Source organism: Aulostomus chinensis, chromosome 5 (genome assembly GCF_037954235.1).
Source record: "Aulostomus chinensis isolate RoL2024-O1b breed Wild chromosome 5, RoL_Achi_v1.0, whole genome shotgun sequence".
Taxonomy (NCBI): domain Eukaryota; kingdom Metazoa; phylum Chordata; class Actinopteri; order Syngnathiformes; family Aulostomidae; genus Aulostomus; species Aulostomus chinensis.
Genome location: NC_141324.1, coordinates 20,387,990 through 20,402,208, shown reverse-complemented (window position 1 = coordinate 20,402,208; position 14,219 = coordinate 20,387,990). Strand labels below are relative to the sequence as shown.

The window sequence follows — 14,219 nt, the reverse complement described above, 5'->3', positions numbered from 1 at the left end:
CTCATTTGTCTGCTCTGTATTGTTTATTCATCTTTCTTGAGGTTGACTGACTTGACTGGGTGGAGACTGGGATTATATTTGAAAGTTCTCCCCCATTTCACCCACATCGTTTCATGTTTTATCCTTTTTTCATGTTCCATCATCAAAGTTCTGCCTCTCTGGAAGAGAGTGACCTGCTGGTGTTATCAACTCAACACGGCCTATCTGGAGGTAAGTGAAGCAACCTATCAACTTCCTGCTTTTGGACCCCCAACAGTTGCTGAAAGAGGATTAAGATAAAGAGCCAGGCTTAGTGTCAGGCAGCACAACACTGTGGAGAAAAGTGAAAGGTCTCTGTGTTTAGAGGAGTCAAGCCCTCACTAATCCACTTCTTATTTCCTGCTAATCTTGTCTCAGCATATCTTTATCCCCTTCCTCTCTCTGTTGGCTGCCATTGTTTGGACTTTATCACCTGGTTTCTCTTTAGTTTTTCCTGTTCCTCCCTCTGCTGCCTTGACATGGAGCCAAAGAGCTCAGTCACGCTTTAAGGCCCTCGAGAAAAGTATTTCCTCGGTCAGCTTCAAACTGTGAGTTGTGGCTTCCTGTAGCTACAACAGTATTTGTTATTTTGCGACATTGCAAATATGACTTTTTGTCTTTGAGTTCGTCTAAATTGTTTGAAGTTAAATAAAAAAAATCCATTCACCGATCAAGTTGGCTTTCATGATTCTGAGAGGAAATCACAACTGCTGGCTAGGACGGCTTTAGATTTGTTCCAGATATTCATTTCCCCTCAGGAGTCAATGCAATAACTGGTTGATGTACCTTTGAAATTCCAAACCATTCCCATCAGCCTCAGCTGTACAATGTATTTTGTGTTAATATGCAAATGTTAGAATGCTAACATGCTAAACTAAGATGATGAAAAAAGTAGACCTTATGCCTGTTTAACATTAAAATTTTTTTTTATGTCAATACTGATCCAGCTTACTAAAATGTGTTATCATACATAGCTAATGCAAGCCACTAAGCTAATACTTACAGTAAAGTTATGACTGTATGTTACACCAAATATTCAGCATGCTCATAAAGTTATTTTTGTAAGATTTTTTTTTTTAACCACAAATACTTGGGCTGTAATTCAAGTCTGACTTCTCCCTGCAATGTTAGCTGAAGTAGCTTTAGTAGTCTTAGTTCAAGGCTGGTTTCAGACCAAATCAAGTGCTGCAGCGTTTGTGTTGCGGTGTGGGCGTGTCACTGTATGGTCATTTGTGTGTTGTATGTTGAGAACTGTAGCCCCCCTCCATCTATTTCATATACCGATATTAAACAACAAATGAAAGGAAGAAGATTCTCATTCCCTAACATCTTCAAAGATGAAGCCCTTTGAGACAAACTGTTTGTGAAAACGGGCTATACAAATACAATTGCCTTGCCTTGCCTTCAAATTAAAAACAAATGGACACAAACCAAAGAGAAGTGACCACTATTTCTGTTTTGCAGCATCAACTGCAACCAAGATGACCATGATGTGTTGCTTTCAAATATGATGAGTGGCGCCGTTGCACCGCTGTGGTTCTAACCCCCAGTGAAAACACACCACCCTCATATATATTAATGGGCACCCGCACTTAAGCCACAACACCTGATTTGGTCTGAATGCAGCCTAATGGTGAGTTTGCTAGTTAACAGTGTGTCACTGTGGGACTGTAGCATCTTTAGCAGACTTTAAAATGTTTCAAATACAAGTCCATACTCACACAGCCCTAACTAAACAGTGGCTACTTCACATCTTCTGAGAATTACTAGCCAATAAAAAAAATCGTATCATGTAATTTATACTCAAGCCTTGGCAGACCCAGGCCACTTGACTTTGTTGTGGTGAGACTAGAGTGGCTGCTTGCACTGCTGTGTGTTTTGATATTTCATCGGGGCCTGCTAAACAGTGAGGAGGGCTCTCTGCCGCCCACCTCTTCTCAGACAAATTGCCTCTAAGATTGCAGAGGTGGGTCTGAGGCTGATGGATGGGTACACAAAGACCTGACGAAAACCATATTTGCAAACATTAAATCCATATTTCCATAAACATGTAGGAGCTCCTTGGCTACAGGCCACTTTAACAGCCTCTTTAGCACGCAGCCACTGGCGTGCCTGGTCGTAACATAAATGTTGCATCAGAGTGGCATCTTGATTTAGAGACATTACAGTCATGTCTCATTCCTTCACCCTTGTAGCCTCTTTAACCAGTAATTATATGCTGTGCTCTTCTCCTGAATCCCTGCAGACCTGTATATCCATTTATTAATTTCAGCTCAATCATGTCTGACCAGTACATCCAGGTTGTACCCTCCTGTCCTCACTGACCCAAACTCATGTCTCCATGTATTCCCATATCCTATATCACTCCCTAAATCAACAGATCATAGTACCCTTTTCATATACCTTCCTCCTCATCCTGCCTTCTCTCCTTTGTCTTATATAAACAGTCTGTTCCCATCCTTCTCCTATATTCTCTCTTTTCCCTCTCTTTCTCTCCCCTTTCTCGTTGGCTTTTGCCTGCATTTCTCTGTTAATTTGCCTGAGAATGCATTAGCTGTAATGAAGGCTGAGGGCCGAGGGAATCCTCCAGGGTTCCATTAATCATCCCCCCTCAGACAGGCAACCTTGATTACAAGTGGCAAGAAATTCATTAGAGCCGGGCCTCTGACAACTCTTATCTCCGCCACTAGATCTGACTCATTAGGCAGCCAAATTAAAGCTATGATGGCCCTGATGAAACTCATCGCTTGTTTATCTTGTGCGATTTGATGCATCTGCCCATATATCACTGTAGCCGCTACTGTCCGGACCCTCCCAAGAAGTCAGGCCTCCAGTAGGCATTAGCAACCTGCACTCACACCAAGCAAGCAATACCACCCTGGCTTCTCTCTGTCTCTCTCTGTCTCTCTCTCTCTCTCTCTCTCTCTCTCTCTCTCTCTCTCTCTCTCTCTCTCTCTCTCTCTCCTTCCCTCTCCCTCTCCCCAAGTGAGAATGTAGAAATACTCAACTGTCTTTTCTGGAGAGTTGATATTTCAATTTCTCTCTCTTTCAAAAAAATGCAAAAAGATGAAGCTTCATTAAGAGAATATTAAAGACCGTTTAAACCCCCATATTTCATGGTTATCAATAGTTGGTAAAGAAGCAGTCTTCACATGCAATGACTAAACTCGCAGGACGATAATGAAGCTAGTGGCCGAGCTGTGTCATGGCTCCGCGTCATCACCTCCACCGTGCAGGTCATGGGGACTGAAATAGCTGTCGCACTCTGGCACGATGTCGTGGAATGGACCATCTATATTAATCCGCTCCCGCACCATAAATTAACTTCCACCGCTCCTTCACTGATCATCCCTCCTTGAATCCCCATCCAAGTGTCACAGTCTTTATGTATGAGGTGGACAGTGAAATCAACGTTACTACTCATGGCTGCCCAGGTCATGAAATGTCTCGTAAAGCTAAGAGGTCAAACTCTGGCAAAATAGGTTTTAGCTTCCGGGAGAAGCTTGAGGGAAGATAAGAATAACCTAAATCTGACTAAATGTTGATTCAGGAGAGTTGGTTAATTCAATAAAATATTAATGCTAATAAAATATTTGAAGAATCTGAGCTTATCATCATACTTCAACAGGTGCTGCTGCAGTCACTAGCATAGCTCGAGGCCTGAATCTATTTTAGAAATAACTTTCTTCAATCTGAGGTGAGAAGAGGAAATTATTCCAGCATGAGCCTTTTTCTGGAAGCACTTCAGAGAAAGCTCATGGAGGCATATGAAAGTTTGCATAAAACATCAAACCCACTTTTCCTGTAACTGGATGCGGTTAGATATCATTTTAGCTGCAGAAAAGTGTGATATTGTGGCTCAATAATTTTATATGTACCGCTGTCTTAAATTTGGTTATGAGCGAGCTGTGACATTTAGAGGCGTGTGTATTGTCACTGCTGGCTTTTACTGCTTCATAAAAAAATATATTAAAAAAATCCTGTAATCTACATTTACAGTCATATATATATGTGTGTGTGTGTGTGTGTGTGTGTGTGTGTGTGTGTGTGTCATGGAGGGTCTGTTTCTGCAGTGACTGATGGAGAAGTTCATTACAGAGTGTTAAATGTGTTCAGTCTAAGGAAGATCCATCAGTCCACTTGAGACAACATGGCCTCCTCCTGAGAAATCAATCACTGCTTCTGGGTTTTTAAAAAAGATCGATTTACCATTTACAAAAAAAAAAATTAAAGATTAAAAGCGTAAAGTATATAAATGGAGTATTAATGATGCATCAGTGGAAAAACGTTTTGTCTTAAATGTAAAGTTTTTTGAATATTAAAAATTAAATACATTTCTTCAGTGAGATATTTCATGACAGATACCAGACATATGCAGCTTCATATTATTATGAATTGAATTACCTAATGACAAAATTGCCAAATTTTGGGGATATTTATTTTTGCCAGTAAGGTAAATAAAAAATGTGACTTTTTTTTCTACTTGATAACGCATTATAAGCCACTTCTTTTATTTTGGTTTGATAAAATAACTGTACCTCACAAACGCAAATAATAATAATAATAATAATAATAATAATAATAATAATAATTAATAAATAATGTAAATTTTCCTGCAATAAAGATTCAATCTGGATCCAAACTTTCGTATATAAAGCGATTTATTAGGTCAATATACTTTACAATTGTCCCTTGTTTGGTCGTTATTTCCTTCACATCTTTTTTTCACAAATAGCTGTCAAATGTGGTTCCAAACAAAATGTAAAACTTCTTAAATTACATGCAAATGGGATCCAAAAATTGTACAAAACACAAACAAACAAAAAAACTCAGCTTCACTAAATGATGAACGGACATGCACGCAACCAGAACATTTTGGCTTCACATATAAATACTTAAAAAAAAAATCTTTACACTCTTATCGCATAGTGCCCTTTTGTACCAGTTTTACCCATTTATATTTACATATTCACACAACAATAATAAATAAAAATGACAGCATATTTCCAAATAACGGATTTGTCTGTGACACAGTCCTGTGTGGGGGATCTGGTGTGTTCTGTGACAGCTCAGAATCATCGGATCCTCTTGTTTGTGCTTCATGCGTTCATCAAGTCCGTGGAGTCTTTAAGTGTTTATTATTTTAATTATTCTTAATATTTTTTTCAGATTTTGTGTATTTGCATCTGAGTTCATGGTCTGGTCCCTTGTTCTATTTGTTGATGCTGACTCCGAACAGCAAACCTGTTGACGTGCACCGGGATGGGAACCACTATTTTGGGATTTCTCACCGGTTCTCCTGACCGGTTGTTGACGTTTCCGGCTTTGATCCGTTTCCATTTGGCTCGGCGGTTCTGAAACCAAATCTTGACCTGCACCTCGCTCAGTTTAAGTGCGTGCGCGATTTGGGAGCGTTCAGTTAGAGAAAGATACTTTTTACAGTGAAACTCCTTTTCAAGTTCGAGCAGCTGCTCGCTGGTAAAAGCTGTTCGTCTTCTCCTGCTCTTCCCGGCGGAGCTGCCGGTCGGTAGAACCTCGTGGGAACCGCTTTTTAGTTTGTTCTTCTGGGACAGAGACCCACAGTTGTTCCCGTCTGAGAAACTTTCGTTCTCGCTGTCCGCGGAGCTGTCCTCCCGGTCGCTGCAAACGGCGTCCGCGGATTTTAAGTCCAGCTTCTCCTCGTCTGAACTGTACAATTTGGTCTCACCTAAAATATGGAGAGAGCGAGAGAGAGAGAGAGAGAGAGAGAGAGAGAGAGAGAGAGAGAGAAATCAAAAAGACATTTATTTAGTCATTTGTTCATGAAAAATATAAACACTTTTCTGGTGTGTTTTGATTGAGTTTTTTTTTTTAGTTTTTAAACAACAAAAACGTGCTAACAAATGCTAACTAAGAAACAAGGGGGGGGGGGGGGGTCATGTTGGACCATCGCAGTTTCCTTGAGTAGAGAGTTTTTAACCCTCCAGGAATAATAGTGGTAGTTGGGAGCAAATTAAACTAAACCCAATTTTTTTTGTTTCCAGCATACCCATTGTTTACTAAATGTAGTTTAAAATGCTGTGAAATTCATACTGATTGAATTCTATGAAAGGCAAAAAAAAATAATAAGGTCAGTTCCATTAAATAAATGAAAGTGGAGTGAAACCAGGATCATTTCCACCACTCTCAACATGTGGGCCACACTGAGCGTCATTAATATGCCTGTCATCCTGCTGAGGTGACAACACAAAGCTAAAATGCGTGTAACTTTACTTTCTTTCTCTCACTGGAGTTTATCTGTATTCGACACGGGCCGAGAAGATTGACTTTAACGACTTTTACGCAAAATGGTTTCCCTTTACGCCACAGCTTTGGCGTCTGGATGCAATTCCAAACTATTTTTTTTTTTAAAAAGTCAAGAGCTGGAGCTTACCTGATATTGTCTGAAAAGTTTCCGAGAAGTTGAGCAGCTCAGAGCCTTTATCCCGGCTGTGCAGCTCCTCGGAGTGCGGACTCTCCTGCCTCCTCGCTCCGGGCTCGGCGGCGCTTAAACGAGGACCGGGAAGCTCTTGTGGTGGATAGAAACTGTCCGGAGGATCCGAGAAACTTGGCATGGTGGTGGTTAACGCGACCATGGATGGCACTCCCTGTCCCAAGCTGGCACAGAACGTGTTGGTGAGTCGCCCAGCAAAAGAAGCCAAAGGAGCGAGTGGAGGTATACCAGACGATAAAGGCGAATGGGATAAAGCTTGAGGAATCACCAAAGGTCTGTACGGCATGAACATAGGATAGCCAGTGTAGAGCAGGTGTCCCGGTCTGGGCTGAGGGGTCCCTATCAGGGAGTCGATTGAAAACGCCGTCCCTTGGCCACCTGGTCTCTGCATTTTGCAGGCGAACACTTGGAATTCGGAGGTAACTTGAAAGCAGGTGTCCTCTCCTCGACCAGCTGCAAAACTTTCAGTGTAAAGAGCGAGCGGAGTGAAAGTAGATCCTGTGCCGCTTTGACATCCCTGGAAGCGGGGCTGCTTCTCTGGATCTCTGCACTCTCAGGCGCGTTGTTGTGTGTCCCACCGTTACCTTTTCCCCTCTCTTATTTGTCACACACTGAGACATAAACACACGCTCTCTCGATGTATCTGCCTCTCCCCTCGTTGCAACTCCTCCCTCCACCCCTCTTCCCGTGTGTGTGTGTGTGTGTGTGCGCGTGTGCGTGTGTGTGTGCGCGCGCGCAGAGAGAGAGAGAGAGCGCGAGAGCGAGAGCGAGCGAGCGCATTGGTTATCAACTGCAATACAAGAGGAATGAAAAGGGGGTGTTTCCCTGGGGGCTCATCCATCTTCCTCAAATTACGCTTCATTTCCTTATTCAGCCTCTGACTTTTTGGCCGTCTTGAGAGGCGGTAGTTTCCCAGTGGAGCCCAAATAGACGGGTCGCACCCCCGGCCCTCCTCCCCTTTGCCAGGTTCACCATTGACTTCAAAACGGTGTGAGAGACTGCTCTAGCCCTTCCCCTTCTATAATCGTTGACCACACCAACCCAATCAGCTATTATTAATTTTGATTGATGATAAGTAATTACTCTGGATTCAAGGGACGGAGTAAAACAACGGTGGCTTTTGTTGGAATATTGGGGGGCCGATGGGCATCAGAGTCAGGAGGGAGGAGAGGCAGATGTTTCTCCGCTCTCTGTCCCATTCTCCCGGGCTAAAAACAATGTGGTGTGCTGGAGAAAAAGACGTGGTGCAACAATTGTTCCCTGGAGAGAGATACTCGGTGCGAAATTAGATTCAGATAAAAGGCGTTTATGCGAGGTCAACTGCAGTGTGGACAGACAGTGACCAAAGTCAAATTTGAGTGTGTGTGTGTGTGTGTGTGTGTGTGGGGGGGGGGGTGGTAAAATATGGAAAACTTCAGCCAGTCTCACTGTACTGCCACATTTTATTCTATTTATCTTTATTTTTTATTTTATTTTGAATTTATTTTAATTTTTTATCATTTCATTTTATTTTTTCAACACAATTATGCCCACGTTTTTTCTTCGTACTTTAGGAATTCATCCTTGATTTAAAAAAAAAACGGGAGCGAGAAAGAGAAAAAAAAATCTGTCTTTGCTTTAAGCGCGAGTTTAATCGCAGATCATTTCATATCAATCGCAATGAGAGCTGATGATGATTGGCCCTATTGAGACCTGGCGCCCGGGCTCTCCAACTGGTCCTCTGATTGCATGAGGACATAAACATATCACCACCGACTCTGATTAGCAGTGGAGGGCCTGGCCACGCTAATTCTGATAATTGCAAGTGACTTCAGCAGCACCTCTCTTTGATCTGTTGAAACCATTTGTTGAGCTCCCCCCCCCCTCTCTCTCTCTCTCTCTCTTTATGTGAGGAAGTCTGCTGTTTCTCCTCTTCACGCTGTTTATCAACCAACTTTTCGTCACATTTCTAATGTCACATTTGCATTGAAATAAGACTCATAATGAGGATCTATTTTGTTACATTTCTAACAAGTGTCTCGTGTATTTGGTTGTGTAAAAACAGCCTATGTATTTTTTGATTTGCTGTTCTTAACGTGTGACGATTGAAAGCTGCACATAGACTCCAATCTCTTCATCATCCCCCACTTTGGATAAGAATCGAATAATACTGAAATGCAAATTCCTGAATAACCTCGGTTTCTTTTGGTGAAAGTCAAGTAGTGTTTATTTGAAATGGCAATATAAAAATGAATAATGACAGTCTAACAAAGTAAAACGATGGTTAATTCTTTACTTTATTGTAGTTTTTTTTCTTTTATTGCAAGCTTAAAACATAAATCCTCCTTTAAAAAATCGGATTTTTAAAAAGTATTTTTTTAAGTCATATTTCTATTATACATTTTTTTTCATTTTCATTCAGGTTACTGTAAAACGAGCAATAAACACTGCTGCAGACTATAAGGAGAAACATGATCGTCCCACCAGCAATAATAAAGAGCACGGAGTGAATCCATCTAAATAGTATATTTTATTACACTAAATCTATGTGGATATAAAAGGTTACAATCAAATAGTGGGAATACTCATTATATGCAGATATTAGACAGCAATTCTCTGCGTCACACTCTTACAATGCACATTTACGTCACAGATTTAATTTGCATAAAAATACAAACCACCTCACTATCCTCCCTCTAGCGCAGAAATAATTAAAAAAAGATTATAAAATTAAAAACTCTCAATTGACCATTTATATCCTACATCCCCTTTAGTCTCTAGCTCCCTCTAGTGGTGCAAAATCAAACATGTAGTTAAACGAAAGCTTGACGTATAAAAATGGCAGAAGAGCATATAATACTGCATTTTTCTCCAGAAAAAAAAATAAAATGTGTACGGTAAATGTTTTGAAATATATCAATCATGTAATTTCAATGCAACCTTGAGTATTATTTTTTGTTATCTGCAAACTGTGAATCTCTGATATTTAGAAACAACAACAAAAAATCTTTATCTAAGTAGTGCGAAGTGTAGCTTCAGTGGATATAACCTCTGTATTCCAGAAGCAGATAGTTTTTGATAAAGGTGGGCAGCAGATCAAGGTTTGGGATAACTTTGTGTACCCGACCCTCCAGGTAACTCCTGATTCTGCATCGAGCCAAGTGCTGCAGGGAGCGAGGGGTCCTTTCCAAAGAGAAGACCGACTCATAGAACTCCTTGTGCTCCTGGTATAAAAAAAAATATAAAATAAGCGGAGTTCATTTCGTGAAGAACTGTAATTATTTATCTCACTTTGAAGCACATTAATTTGATATGAATAGATAGCACGCCTACTAATTAAATAAGCAATTCATCAGTCATTTGTTATGTCCTAAATTTAAGCCCTTGGTGAATGTCAGATATAGTTAGTGGAAAAATTGCAAAATGCATTTTCTTTTTGCACCGTTTGATATTTTTCTGTCAAAATATTTATTCATGGCTCAGGATTGTATTATTTCTTTCCTCTGAAAGGTGCAATATGCAACCTCATAAGCTCAAAAGATAATAATATAAGATAATATAAACTATATTTTAAAATAAACAGTTTTTGTGTTATGGTGCTATTACAATATTACAATATTTAGGGCTGAAAATACCACAATACTATTAAAATCCATGGTTGGTGCGTTATGGCCTTTATCTAATAAATGAGATTACATACGACACTTGCCTTAAACACTCCAGGGGGCACAGACTCGACCCAGGTGTCACTGACTTTGAGGTGACTGTAGGCGTTCAGAAGAACTTCGATGGTGCGTGGAGATTCAGAACAGTGTTTCAGAACCTAAAGAAACACCACAACACAGAGAAAATCAACCGGATTCATCTTATCGTCATCCAAGTTCGGCGGCGAGCTTGTGACTCCATAGAATTGAAGAAATAAAGTAATTAAACACTTGTGAAATGAACAGATTGGTCTTCCCTCCAGGGGGTTAACTGGAAATTATGCAATTAGTGCTAATTAATCTCCTATTAACACTTGCCTAATTAGGAAGCAGGCATTTTGTCTGGTGCACGTGGGTTCACAGATAGTTGTAGTCTGTTTCCCGCAGAGAGAGCAACACTTCATGTTGTGTCATGAAATGGGAATGATTTGAATGTGAAGTTGTGAAGCCTGGGATATTGCAAAGAACAGCGTCAAGTCTCCAGCTCTAGGTGCTAAACGTGCACAGTGTTTGCTAATTAGGCCAAACGAGCCACCTTGAGGAAAAACTGGTTCATCACTCACTCTAAATACCACTATAAACCAACCCAGGAGAGCATATGAAGCAAATGTTATTGTATTTTAGCATGTTTACCAGTGGTAGAGCTCCAGGCCACACCCGAATAGAACCGTGGTTGAGCAGCGCGCGGACAATCCTCTCAGGCTGATGGGGAATCTTGAAGCACACCACCTTCAGGATGTTGTGCATGGGAGCTTCGCCACCATAGTCCATGTCGTTAACACAGGCTCCATTAGCCAGCAGCAGATCCACCATGTCTGGATTTGCATTCTTACAGGACATGTGCAAAGGAGTGTGTTTGTCCTTGTCCACGGTGTGAATGTTGGCCCCTGCCTTCACCAGCATTTCACACACCTTGAAGTAACATTTGAGGTCCTGCACCTCCTGCGGCTGGGAGCAGACAGCGTTCAGGGGCGTGAGACCCTCGTCGTTCTGTTTGTCCAGAGCAGCCCCATAGCGTAAGTAGAGCTCGGTGTGCTCTATGAGGCCGTTCCTGGCCGCCACATGTAAGGGGGTGTCATCTTCATCAAGTGTGCACCCATTGATTGCTGCACCATACTGAAGGAGGTACTTGGCACATCTGCAGGTGGTATTACAGAAGCTGGTTTTGAAACAGAACCATGAGTTATATCATAATCATAGATGTTTAACTTTGGTCTTTGACTCACTGAAGGGATTCAGGACTTGTGCAAAGGTGCAAAGGCATGCTACCATCTTCTGAGACGGCGTTGGCGTTGGCTCCGTGAGTCAGCAGTAGTTTGGTGCACTCGGGCTCACAGTTTTCACAAGACTCGTGCAAAGCGGTGATGCCAGCAGGTGCCAGATCTACATCAGCCCCACGTTGCAATAGGAGCCTCAGGCAGTCGGTGAAGCCTCGACCAGCTGTGATGTGAAGTGGTGTGGTCAGCTCCTGCTCATAAGTCAGTGACCATAGCCCTGGCAAGAGAAGGAAGAATCAGCATAAAGGCAATTTTATACAAGATCCCAGGGAGCTGGAGCTCATCCCAGCTGTCATTGGACCAGAGTGGTACACCCTGGACAGGTGTCCAGTTCTAACTTTCATGTTTTTGGTCTGTGGAAGGAAGCTTGAATATATAAACGGGTAACGATGTGTTCTGCATCTCTGTTACACTCTGTATCACTCCGCCGCCTGTCAGAGTTTCAGTAAGTAAATGCATGCAAGGACTTGACCAATGCAGGCTCTGACACATGCAGCAGCACATTTCCTTGTTTTGTGTTACGTCTGAATATCACCATCCAAGAACACAGACCACACAGAAAAATGTGTTCATGAGATTTTGCAAGGTTTTAAAAAAACAAAACAAAAGCAAACCTATATGACAAAAATAAACCTACTTAAGCTTCTGTAGTTAAACCTGAAGTTCTTCCACTCCTCTATGTTGCTGGTGTCATAAATGGCGTCAACGAGGTGGACATATTCTTCATCGTCCACAATGCTGAGAAGAGTCAGCTCATCACCAACAAGCAGAGCGTTCCAGAACTGTAGGATACAACCTGTAGCCTTGGCTGTGGCGATGACATCATTTCGGTAAGCCTTTGGTTTGCGCCACTTCACCTTTGGTCCTACATAAGCCATATTATTGTAAGCTAGTTTTTTTTTTTACAGCTTTTAGTTGAGATAGTTTCTCATGGAGGAAAAGAGCACTTATGTAGGTTGTTTGTGCAGACGAGCCTATTTCAGGATGGTGTTATGTGATATTTTGGTTGACCCAGTGAACCCTGGCAGTGCCGACAGAGCCAGTGACCAGTGCGCTGCATGTAACCAACTTCATCAGCTTCGATGAAAACACATGAATTTGATGTCAGAGAGTTCCTGTACCACCTTGTCTGTTACAATTTGTTCTCTTGAACATTTTATATGAGACAACAAGCGACTGTAGGGGAAAACTGACAGCAAAACATTTGGTTTTCAGGTAAAAGCCACAGTGGATTCATCCCCAGCAGGACAGAGCAAACAGATGTCTGCTTATGTGGAGAACATATGACAGTTTCTAAAAATACTGCCACGTGTTCTGCTTCTATAAATATTGCATTGCTGTGTTTAAATACATGACTCATGGTGAGATGTAAGAGTTGTATGTTATGAGAATTTTAGAACAGGAATTTAAGTGGAGTTAACTTTACTCATGGTGCGCCAAATCAAAACAGACTTATTTTTCATGAGACTTTAGAAACAGAGCAGGTTTGGAACCATAGTCTTTGAATTCATTAGGTGAAAGGGATCCAGCAGTGCTCCTTGAGCGAGTGCTTGGCTCTGTGTGGGCGGCCATCTGCCTCGACCAGTTGGGGTTACTTTAGTCTCTCTGAACATAAACACTGTCGGTGGAATAACCTCCCTGGATTATACAAAAAACACAATGAAGCTACGACCTTTGAAGTGCAAAATCAGTCATTATTTCCCAAATGAAGGCAGATGTTTTCTCTTACCTTCCCCTCGGGCTACCCAGCGCATGTCCCCTCCCTGAGGCTCAATGATGAGGTTTGCTGTGGATCCTCTAGGAAAGAGGCGCTGCATGGCCTCAAGGTCTCCTGTGTATAAAGCGTTTTGGACAACCACGTCGTGGCATACGGCCGGTGGCAGAGCGGCGCTGTACCTCAGTGGTGGCCTGTACCTGGTCTCCTTCTTCAGCATATAGCTACTGAGGTGATAGGAGGCCAACTGCTGCTTGTACTTGTGTCTCTCCAGCATGTCCTCATCAAGCTCTAGAGAGCGCAAAGCCATCGGTGTGAAGACAAACCTGTCTCGCGACATTCTGAATGGCTTGTCTCTCACGTGGAAAATGATGAAGCGTAGGAGATTGTGTAAAAGGCCGTCTCTCTGTTTCTGTCTAATGTCCACTGTGTGCCTCTCAGCTGTTCACAGAGTTGTTTTGATATTTGGTATGAAACCCTCCCTGCAGTGTGACAAGTAGTGCTATTTTTATGTCTCACGTGCATCCACTCAAGCCTCCCCTGTTTCCCTCCAGCAAAGTTGTATCTATAAAACCTGCTGTCAGACTGCAAGTGTGAAATGTGTTGACTGGACTAACGCTTTCTAACTACAGCACAAGCTGCTGACAGAACTTGTCAACTGATTACCCGCATACGGAAAAAGGCAGATTTGGAAGGATATGCTAACAAAAACAGCAAACCATGAGAATTAAAAAAAAAAAAATCACATCTTATGAAGATGTAGGGGAGAGTAGGTGGGATGGACCTTAAAAAAATATTTTTTTCTAATATAAATATATCAAAGGTATCTGTTTAAGTATTGAAATTCACACCAGATAATCATTGTTCGTTATACTGGTCTTGCATGCTGATAACAAGTGAGATACAATCAACTGAAACTGTAATTAAAAAATTTTTATTTTTTTTTTTAGAAATTTGACTTCCTGTTCACTTTATGATAACCCCCCCCCCCCCCCCCCAAAAATAACATTAATGATAGAATTAAAAGTTGCTTCAGGTAAAAATATTAAAAAAAA

The 14,219-nt window shown here is 41.6% G+C and overlaps 2 protein-coding genes across 2 annotated transcripts; both read right to left on the bottom strand.

Annotated features, from left to right (window-relative positions):
- Positions 1 to 4,603: 4,603 nt before the first annotated feature.
- gbx1 (gastrulation brain homeobox 1) lies at positions 4,604 to 6,881 on the bottom strand. Its single transcript, XM_086203797.1, has 2 exons — positions 6,431 to 6,881; positions 4,604 to 5,725 (listed from the first exon to the last, which is right to left on the bottom strand). The coding sequence occupies exons 1-2, from the start codon at positions 6,879 to 6,881 to the stop codon at positions 5,211 to 5,213; spliced, it is 966 nt and encodes a 321-aa protein (XP_086059923.1). The 3' UTR covers positions 4,604 to 5,210.
- A 2,141-nt stretch (positions 6,882 to 9,022) lies between these two features.
- asb10 (ankyrin repeat and SOCS box containing 10) lies at positions 9,023 to 13,504 on the bottom strand. The gene is made up of 5 exons (XM_086204991.1): positions 13,180 to 13,504; positions 11,400 to 11,667; positions 10,807 to 11,311; positions 10,179 to 10,292; positions 9,023 to 9,693 (listed from the first exon to the last, which is right to left on the bottom strand). The coding sequence occupies exons 1-5, from the start codon at positions 13,502 to 13,504 to the stop codon at positions 9,505 to 9,507; spliced, it is 1,401 nt and encodes a 466-aa protein (XP_086061117.1). The 3' UTR covers positions 9,023 to 9,504.
- Between the last annotated feature and the right edge of the window lie 715 nt (positions 13,505 to 14,219).

Excerpts from the sequence above, each read along its gene's own strand:
- gbx1 (XM_086203797.1), bottom strand. The coding sequence starts at position 6,881 with ATGCAGAGACCAGGTGGCCAAGGGACGGCGTTTTCAATCGACTCCCTG. Across the intron at positions 5,726-6,430 it reads AACTTTTCAGACAATATCAG|GTGAGACCAAATTGTACAGT; the intron begins GTAAGCTCCAGC and ends TCCATATTTTAG.
- asb10 (XM_086204991.1), bottom strand. The coding sequence starts at position 13,504 with ATGTCGCGAGACAGGTTTGTCTTCACACCGATGGCTTTGCGCTCTCTA. Across the intron at positions 10,293-10,806 it reads GGCCTGGAGCTCTACCACTG|GTTCTGAAACACTGTTCTGA; the intron begins GTAAACATGCTA and ends GTGTTTCTTTAG. Across the intron at positions 9,694-10,178 it reads TGCCCCCTGGAGTGTTTAAG|GAGCACAAGGAGTTCTATGA; the intron begins GCAAGTGTCGTA and ends TTTTTATACCAG.